Source organism: Falco naumanni, chromosome 12 (genome assembly GCF_017639655.2).
Source record: "Falco naumanni isolate bFalNau1 chromosome 12, bFalNau1.pat, whole genome shotgun sequence".
NCBI classification, from domain to species: domain Eukaryota; kingdom Metazoa; phylum Chordata; class Aves; order Falconiformes; family Falconidae; genus Falco; species Falco naumanni.
The window spans coordinates 21,182,346-21,191,759 of record NC_054065.1 but is presented as its reverse complement, the minus strand read 5'-3'; the positions used below and the strand labels follow the sequence as shown (position 1 = coordinate 21,191,759).

The window sequence follows — 9,414 nt, the reverse complement described above, 5'->3', positions numbered from 1 at the left end:
GAGAATTTTTTATCAGGTCTGTGGATTATGAGGATATACAGTGAGGTATGTTCTGCAGTGCAATTAATAGGACAAAAAATAGTAAACCACAGCAGAAGTAAGCCTGGTGCTGGCTCTCGGTATGGGAGAGTTTGTGTTCAGGAGCACAGATGATAGACAGTTTGAATACCCGCTACCTTAATAATTTAACATTCAGATCCATGATAAATGCAGCAAAACCATGTCATCGTATACACTAGGGCATTTCTTGTTAATTTAGGCATAAAAATAGTGAAACAGAACATGCAGCATATGCTTCAGGGCTCCTTGATCCCTCCAAATTGACTTTTCCTTAAACAAAGGTAACAGAAGGGGTCCTAATAAATCACTCCTAAACAGTTAGTGTTTTCTGGGAGACAATCCATGATTCACCTGATGCTCAGAGAGGGACACTCAAGTACTAATTAGACCTTTAGGACCTCAGGTGGTACCTTTAAAGCCATCATAGAGATCAACACGATCAAAACAACCCAGATTTGGAAATCTGCTGTTTAATTAAGTAGTTTCTGTAGTTCAATACCAGCTGGGGACCCACCTATTGAGTTAACTCACTGTGCTTGGAAGCTTTAAAGGGGATTGGTGACAGTAAATCAGTGACACATGCTATACTTTGATGCTTCCTGCAAACAATGAAGGTAATGTTTTTAAAAGTGGGGAGTTAATGCTTCCAGCTTATCCCAGACACTGGCAAGCCCAGTGCAAGCTTCAGCACAAACTGGTCAGCTGAGGGCTGTCTCAAGCTAGGGCAAGCTAAGAGGAGGGTTATGGGGGGATATCAAGAAGTGTTTTGGGGCACAGACAGTACAAAAAAGAAAACTGGTTTTGCCTGGCATCTGCTTTTCTTACAAATCTTTATCTTGGCTGGGATTTGCCTTTACTTGGGCAAACTTACTACCACTTTCTATCTCAAGTAGAAAATATTGAAACTGATCCATAGCAGATAAAAGCTAATTGCTGCAAGAACGTTTCAATTAATGGTCTCCTCAAAGGCTGCCTATTAAACTCAAATGTATAATTCATATGGCATTTTGGAGGAAAAAATGGTAGAATAAAAATTTTAAATTATTATTGATCTCACTATGAATGTATTCAGATTCAAAATACTGTTTAAAAATTGTAATTTCTATGGATAACAATACAATATTGATGTCTTTGCAAAAAGCTATGCTTGCTAATCTAAATATAAGCCACAAATTTACCAGTTAATAAGGAGGAAAAAATGTTTTTAATGCAGACAATTCAGTCTGGTATTTGCTATATGGTCTTCTGCTTAGTCCTGGACTAACGGTGCTCTTTCTGTCTTCAGGAATATGAGATATAAAAGGCAAATTCTCTTTGTATAGGTATATCCTATGTGCCTAAACTATGGAATTGGTAAAAGGATTAGTTTCCTGGCCCAGTCTTTCTTTTACACTGCTATATGATATGAAACAAGTGGCTTACATGGGTTCTTTCTTCTTTTCTTTCCTTAGAAGTGGTTAGATTTCACTGCAAGAATGAAGATGGCTGGTTTTACCTACGATAGGAAGTGACTTTGTAGAGATAGGTTTGTTGATGCGCTGTAGCTTATGGTTTTGATGCACTTGTAGCTGTGTGGTGCGTATTGGGCCACTCCTGAGGAGCAATGCGATAAAAAGGTGGTACCACACTGTGTGATTAACGGGGAGAAAAGCCTGATTTATGACTTCCTTCCCCTACCCTCGTATGTACACAAGTAACTTGGTAGGCTACTATTTTTGTGCCGTGTGAGGTGACTGCAGGTCCTGAGGCTGGAAACAGAGGCAAGTTGCTAAACTCACTGCTGGGGCTGTTGCACACCCTGGGAAGGGTGATGGGACCCGCTGGACCCTGTGGCTAAACGACGCTGGCTGGGGGACACTGCAGGGGTTTGCGCTGGGTAGTTCCCAGCATTTTAGTCACCCTTATCCACAGTGTGGGTAAAGTGTTCAGAAAACACAAGAGGGTTTTGACCCCCCAAGATGCTCATTATGAGTATTTATTTGTATTACTGCAATGCCTAGGGTGTAGTTCTTCACTGCTGAAAGAATAAAGAGTTATAAATAAATGTTTGTCCTTGCAGAAACAGGAAAGAAATATGTTGGGAATTGAAAGAAGATTAGGAAAGGCTCACAACAGTCATTACTGCTGGAAAACATCTCAGCACAACAGATGGATCCTCAAGTCAGATAAATCAGGTCACGATGTGAATGGAAATGCTGAAATTCTACAAATTGCACAGATTATTTTTGTCTTGCTGTTCGTATCTTTCCTTGTGTGTCATGAAATTGGCTTTTTAGTACAGTACAGGCTATGAGCGCTGTCATGCAGATCCGATGGCTGTAACAACAGCAAAGCTGCATAGAAAAAAGGTCTCAGTCACAAGAGGTGGGGAGAGTCTGGTGGGAAGTAGGAGGTAAGAGGGCAGAGCTGAGCAGCAAATGGGTGATGCATAAAGGAGGTAAATAAATGTACTCGTCTGCATAGAGTTCTCAAATCCAACAAGTCTGCCCTCAGATACCACTCTTATGTGCTGGGAGAAATCCACTTGAGAAGAAGTAGGATGTGTTTGAACTGAGGTGGTGGGGGGGGGGGGAGGATTGTATTTATTCACAAAAACGCCTTCAGCTAAAGTATTTCTAAGTATTTTGTAACACTGAAGCAATTCCAGGTAAAGCCACTGAGATCTGACCCTTGTCTACATACAGCTATTGCTTAAGTAGGAAGAAAGTATTGAAAAGGGAAAAAAACCCAAACAACTTAATTAAAAAAAATATTGAAGCCCTCAAAAATATTATGCATAAAAAGTGTGTAAGAAATTCTTATGCATGTATTTCTTACCTGTTTTTTCACGCAACAGTTTTGCTAGAGCCCACACCAGAATCTATTTAAATGAAGCGGGCTGGAGAAAGAGAGAACGCAAACAACTCCATTTTTGTCCCTGGTATTCAGAGAAGCAGGTGCTGGGAAATGCCTGGACTCCAGCAGGAACTGAGTGGGTCAGTCCTGCTTGGGATGGACCTCCGGGTGAGATGGTGGCCTCGCTGGAGGCAGCAGCAAAGGTCTCAGATGCTTCTCTGGAGGCAAGCTTTGGTATGTGCTACGTCTCACAGCCTCAACGCTGGCTTTAAAGAATTCTGTAAGGTGTCAGGGGGAGGAGGGCTGTCCAACCAGGCTGTCTTTCAAAAATGTTTAAAATAAATTTGCTCTCCAGAGTCCCTGTGGAAAATAGTTCCACACCTCAACGCCCTGCACTGTTTTTATAAACTTTCAGCCAGTTAGCTCTCTATTCAGGGCCAGTTTGCACCTAGTTCATGGTGCTGATGTTTCTGTTATCCTCATGTCTTCACAACCATGTCCCTGGCAGGCATTTATTTTTCAGCCCCTTCTGATGCCTAGCATAATTAATTTTTTTAGAATATGTGGGGTTTTTTAAAGAAGCTCCTTGTTTATTCTGGTGGCAATGAGATGCAAACCAGAGCTAGAGTTTTTGAGGAGACTTTGTTTGCTTGAGCCTTGCACTGTGCAGGCTACGTGAATCCAGCCACCAGATTGCATTGACAACCACTATGGCTGGAGGCAAAGCGGTGCTGCTGCTGCTTTTAGCTGGCCTGGGGAATTACTGTCCCTGAACACGCTCCTTCAGTGGGCTCCTTCGAACAGTTTTCTCCCTTGCATCATGTTTTTAGTCCTCCATCTTGCTACTAGGCAAGGCAGCTTGAAACCAGCTGGTTTTCACAGCAGTTCTGGCTGCTTCTTCCCTCCCTGTAGCACGGCTGTGAGCCTGATGGTACCTGCTGCCCCCTCAGCCACAAAACCTGCTCAGCACAGGCTGGCCCAAAGCCTCCCAAACAAAGCACCTCCTCCACTGCGGGTCTCTGGGGAGGGGGATATTTGCAAGCCCTACCTAGTGGGTTAGCCACAAAGCAGTCCTGGCTCCTGGCCTAGAAGAGGCTGCCTGGCATTTTCTTCATGTCAGCAGGGCTTGTCATTCCGAGGGAAGAAGTCAAGCGGCTGGGACCAGGCTGGCATTGCAAGTCTCCTTAACTCAGGAGAACGGAGAGAGCCTGGCACATCTCCTCAAGCCAGCTGCTTCGCGAACTCTGCCCAGCCCTCCCCCTGAGTATTTCTTAGTCACAAGCTTCGGAAGGGGAATTCAGGAGCCCGGCCACTTACCGCTTGGCAACTCAGGGCTTGTCGTGACACAGCCCTTCGTGTCTTTGAAGGTTTGCTTCAGTGTGATGTATGAGATGCTCCATCAAGTTCCCTAGAGACAAGACAGCACTTGTTGAAACCAGACACTCTCAGTAAAACTGTTTCATTGCTTCCATACTTGATCTTTTTGACCCTTTGAACAAACAAGGCTCTACCTGCAGACAGGAAGCAATTTTTCTGATGCCTTGTCAGTTGAGGCAAAAGGAAAAGAAACATGATGAAGCTACAAATACTGTGGACTAGACTTTTAGTCTTGGTGTTTAGCATTTACTTTGTAAGTAGTTCCAGTGAAATAATCTAGACAATTCTATAGTCTAGACCTGCCAAAATATCCCCAACATCTTATTTCCAAACATTAGTTTGAGTATGTGTCAACATAGGTTTCTTCCATCCAAGAAATACTAAAAAATTAGTGCAAGAAATAGCTGTGAAGTTTTAAATACAGGTTATATACATCTAACTTAAAACATCTATTTTTATATATATATGTATATACTTCTTATCATGCTTTTAAATACTTCTGTAAAAATTTAATGAGTATGTAATTCTCAATACATCTGAATGATCACTTTTCACTAGATTTGACTGGAAAATGGATTTTCAAATGAGTAACTATTCTTTTGCAATTTTGGCCAATAGTCTCTCACTCAGACGGCATGCAGAATGCTGGGCTGCCTGCAGATAGTGTTCTGGGATACACAAATGAGTCTGCTAGTGCTTATACTAATTGTGACTTCCATACATATTTCTACTAACAAAATCATACTATAGTGTTGTTAAAGTAACTAATTAGATAGAAATGCTTAAGTGTTTCTTTCTTCCAGACCTGAAAAAGTTGCAATTTCTGTACTGATAGAACCTATGAATATACTAGCAAACCTTTTCCAGTAACTTGTGTTCACATTCTACATTACAATGAATGGAACATGCTTCTGTTCCAAAACAGTTTTGAATTTCTCCTATTATGAATATACATTAAGAAATGAACATTCAAAAAAGGTGCACAGAAACAGCAGCAGCTCTGTGTGTGTATAGATACAAAGGTATGTATTTAGAACTATAAATAACATCCAAATATTTACCTGACCAAACTCTTCCAGACTTGCTTTTCTCAGACTGAATTTTCTTGTTTCACATCATGCTTGAGCCCAAGATTCAATTACTTGTTTTGTATTACAAAGGTAATGATAAATCTTTAAGGGAAAGTAGTTGTCTGGAACTTCTTTAGCAGCCTCCTCTGAGGTCATGTTCCTAACCTATCATTTTGGTTTGACAAAAGTTAAGTACTTGGAGGAAAGAAAACATTAGGGACTGGGGTATCAATACCTGATCTCTGAAAAATGTCACTAAGGAAGCATTTTCAGACTGAAATTGAAGTTTAAATTTCCTTGTTTTGATTAACGCTGTTTATTCAAGCAACGCTGCGTGCTATGGACCAACAGCTAATACAGGAACGCACTTACATACCAGTTTGAAGTGCATCAAGAAGTGCACATCTGTGATACGCACTACAGCCTAGTGGTAGTCTCTCCATTTCTAAATTTGCCAGTGTCCATCAACATACTTAGAAAATGACAATGTTTATAGCTTTTGGCTAGCAGAACAAAGGCATTTCTGTAGTTCTTACAGGCTGAACAATCTGCAGTCCCAGGACTAGGGGATGCTAAAGGGATTGATTCATCATTACCAGGATACGTGGAGAAGAAAGATTAGTACAGAACTTGATTTTGTAGTTAAAGATGGATGTGTTAAAATTAAGATACGCGAGAGCCTCATCTGATCGCATCCCTTTAACAATAGGTATTAAAAATTATGTATGTTAAAGCAAGACTAAGGGTCTTTAAATAATTTTATGATGCTGTCAAGGCACAGAAGAATCACTAAAGGAACAACTGAAACAATTCAAAACAAATATATGAAATGCAAAATCCAATTCAGTCAAAAAGTATACATTAACAGAAGTAAACAAAACTGAAAGTTGTGAAGAATATACAAAAATTCCCTTTTCCCCCCTCCCCTTTTAAATTAAATATGCTGAAAACAACTTGGATAAAAGGTTTCTCTGGTCAAAACCAGTCAAGACTCTTGTGGCAATGATGCAGTTATTGACTGTTTAGCTAGTATGCATTTTCTGTTAGAGGCACATATATGACGGTAGGGCCATATAAATATTTTGTAGTTTTAAAATAGAACTCTAAGCTGATTCTTAGGCAAGATAAACCATGCTTTCTTACAAAATATTACAAGCTAAGGAATGGTTTTGGAAACTTAGAACTACTATGTATACTTGATGTACAGATAGCGGTTGCTTCACCACCACTAACAGGCCATTGTAAAACTACTATTCTGTAAGGCTGCTACTTTTTTTTTCTTTTTCATTTAGCAGGACTGAAGAAATAGGGCTTAACTCACTGTGCACTTAATGCACGACAACATGCAATTTCAGAACTGGAATACAGCACCTCATCTTCCCATTTTACTGACTCCCTCTGTCAACACTGCACTTACGCAGCAGCAGGGTGCTGTAAATAAAGATCATAGAACCACAAAGTCTATCGTTTGGTAGACAGATAAAATAGCTAGTAGGACATAACGGAACATCTCTCCCCTGAAGTTTCAGACTGCAGTAGAGCAGTCACATTCTGTAATATTTTGAGCGCTTACTGTACACCTTCAGAAGTATACACAAAGCACTTATTTTATCCATCTCAAGTTAAAAGTGTTTACAGGAGCATCCTTTCACATCTTTCCAGATTGTGAAGGTTTAGTATTTATATAGCCTTTATAGATTTGTTAATGTCAATCAAATATATTAGGAGAGTACTAAATGTTCATTAGGAGACTTCTTTTCCTTCAGACTTCTCACTTGAAATAAAGACAACTTACAAATTTTACCCATATGAACAGAAGCCAGCTCATAATTTTATCATAGCCTAGGATTCACCTCAGTCTGCTGAACTGTTCAGTTTACAAACTCCTTTAAACTAACTTTTTGTCCCCATTACCTCATGAGTCCTCTTCTCCCATGCTCCCCATAAGATATAGTGCACTGTTGTCTGCAACTAGAGAACTACAAAAAAATGAGAAGTTTGGTATTTGATCTTTCCATGCCATCTTAGCTTGTGTACTACTGGCAGGTAATTTCAGGTTCTGCCCAGATGACAGAAAGCAGCAAACCAGTTCTAATAGAGGCTCACTGTCATTTGCGTATCGGTGCCCCTTGCCCCACCTTGATCTGAAAAACTCAGCAACGAGGTACTGTAGTAATTGGCAAATTCCACAGTGATACATAAAGATTATAGCAGCAACTTGTGTAAGAACAGTAAACTATTATTTGACTGGTATTCTTCAATTAAAAAAATCCAGTCATACACTGTAATTCACAATTTAAATATCGAATAGAATCATTTAATGGCATACTGGGGATGAAGTCCCACAGTTTATGAATCAATACGTTTACACCAGGATTTCTCGCTCTGCGCCGAGCTGCCTCTGCAGTCAGTCCCAGCAACTGACTCTTTCCTGCTCGGGGATCAGGCTCCAGTTGGGCGAAGGCTTGTCAGTTGCCAGCCAGTCAAAGTCATCCACCAGGTTCCAGTTGTTTCTGTTTCTGTCCAGCCCAGAAGACTCGAAATCTCTCTCGATACCAGGGTAGCTCCACGCGTAGGGGGCGAAGAAGACTTTAGTGCAGTCCTCGATTATGGCGCGGCTGGTCACCTGCACGTAGAAGCGGCTGTCGCGGGTGCGATGGGTGCGGAGCTGCTGGCAGGCCAGCACCAGGACACACTCGCTGCAGCCGTCCACCAGCACGGAGGTGGAAACGGGCCCGCAGAGCACGGTGCAGTCCCGGCAGTCCCGCACCCGCAGCGTGTTGGCGTTGCCGCGGAGCCGCACCCGGCAGCCGCGCAGCTCGGACAGCACCACGTCGCGCTGCAGCAGCTCGGCGGGGCCGAGCTCCAGCTCCTGGCCCTGGGCGCCGCTGAACCCGCACAGCGGCGGCCCGCTCGGCTCCCCTTCGGCGGTCCCGGGGCGGGGGGGCGGCGCGGCGGCGGCAGGCCGGGCGGGCTCGGCGGGGCGCGGCTCGCTGCCCGGAGCTGCTTCTTTCTTCAGGGCCCGGAAAGCGAATTTCTTCTTGGGCTGTAGCTGCTGGCGCCGGGCCGCCAGGTCCCCCTGCAGCCGCGCCACGGCCTCCTGCCCTTGCCGCAGCTCGTAGGGCGCCAGGAACCGCACGCTCTCGGTCAGCAGCTTCTGCAGCCCTTGCAGGCGGGCGGCCGCCTCCTCCAGCGGCCCCGCCGCCAGCAGCGCCTCCACGGCCTCCCGCTCCCGGGCGAAGGCTGCGACGAAGAACTCGCTCCGCTCCTCCTTCACCACCTGCGCCTCCTTCTTCTGCCGCTGCCGCTCCACGCCCTGCTGCCGCTCCGCTTCCCGCCGCTGCAGCCGCTCCGGCAGCACCGCGGCGGCGGCCACCTCGGGCTGCAGGGGAGCCACGAAGGCGGCCGGCGCCCGCAGCTGCTCGCCGGGCACCGCCGCCTCTCCCGCTGCCTCCATCTTGCCTCCTCGCTTCCCCTCCGGTCACTAAGCGGCCCGCTGATTGGCTGCCAGTAGCCCCGGTTGCGTCGCCGCCGCCGATTGGCGGGCTGGGGGGCTCCAGCGGGAGGGAGGGAAGGAGGGCCGGAGGGAGGGGTCTCCTGTGGTTTTAAAGGGGCCGGCGCCTCTCCGCGGGATGGGGTGAGTGCTGGCGGCAGGTGCCGCGCTCCGCGTTAGCCCGCTTCCCAAATTAGCAGCCGCGCTGTAAATAACCCCCCGCCCTCCCCGCCGTGCGCGTCCGCGCGTAAGTCCCTGCTCCTCCTCCCCCAGGCCGCACCGGCCGTTGGGCCGTTGGTCCTGAGGGCGGCCCCGGTACCTCGCGGCCCGTCCTACAGGCGGCGGAGCCAGAGCCGGGCTGGGGGCGCCGTCTCCCCGCCGCGGGGCTTGGGGCAGGGGGGCTCCGCGGCGGGGCCCGGGCGGGGCGGGCGGCTACCTCAGGCGGGCTGCGGGTGGCGGTTCTCCGCCCGCCGTTAAAAATACGGGCGGGCCGCGCTGGCCCTGCCTCAGCCGGGCGTGTCTGCGGTGGGCGCCGGCTGCCCGCCCCGTGGCCCGGCGTGGTGCCCGCTGCCCGCGGGC

The 9,414-nt window shown here is 46.1% G+C and overlaps 2 protein-coding genes across 2 annotated transcripts in view; one reads left to right on the top strand and one right to left on the bottom strand.

Moving 5' to 3' along the window:
- Positions 1–6,088: 6,088 nt before the first annotated feature.
- On the bottom strand, positions 6,089–8,865 carry TBCC (tubulin folding cofactor C). Its single transcript, XM_040612136.1, has one exon. It carries the CDS (start codon positions 8,797–8,799, stop codon positions 7,750–7,752), a length of 1,050 nt encoding a protein of 349 aa, XP_040468070.1. The 5' UTR covers positions 8,800–8,865; the 3' UTR covers positions 6,089–7,749.
- Positions 8,866–8,923: 58 nt separating this feature from the next.
- Positions 8,924–9,414, top strand: part of BICRAL (BRD4 interacting chromatin remodeling complex associated protein like) — a 45,065-nt gene continuing 44,574 nt past the window's right edge. Inside the window, exon 1 of the mRNA XM_040612129.1 lies at positions 8,924–8,979. The gene's annotated coding sequence lies outside the window, so the exon portion shown is untranslated. The remainder of the gene's footprint in view (positions 8,980–9,414) is intronic.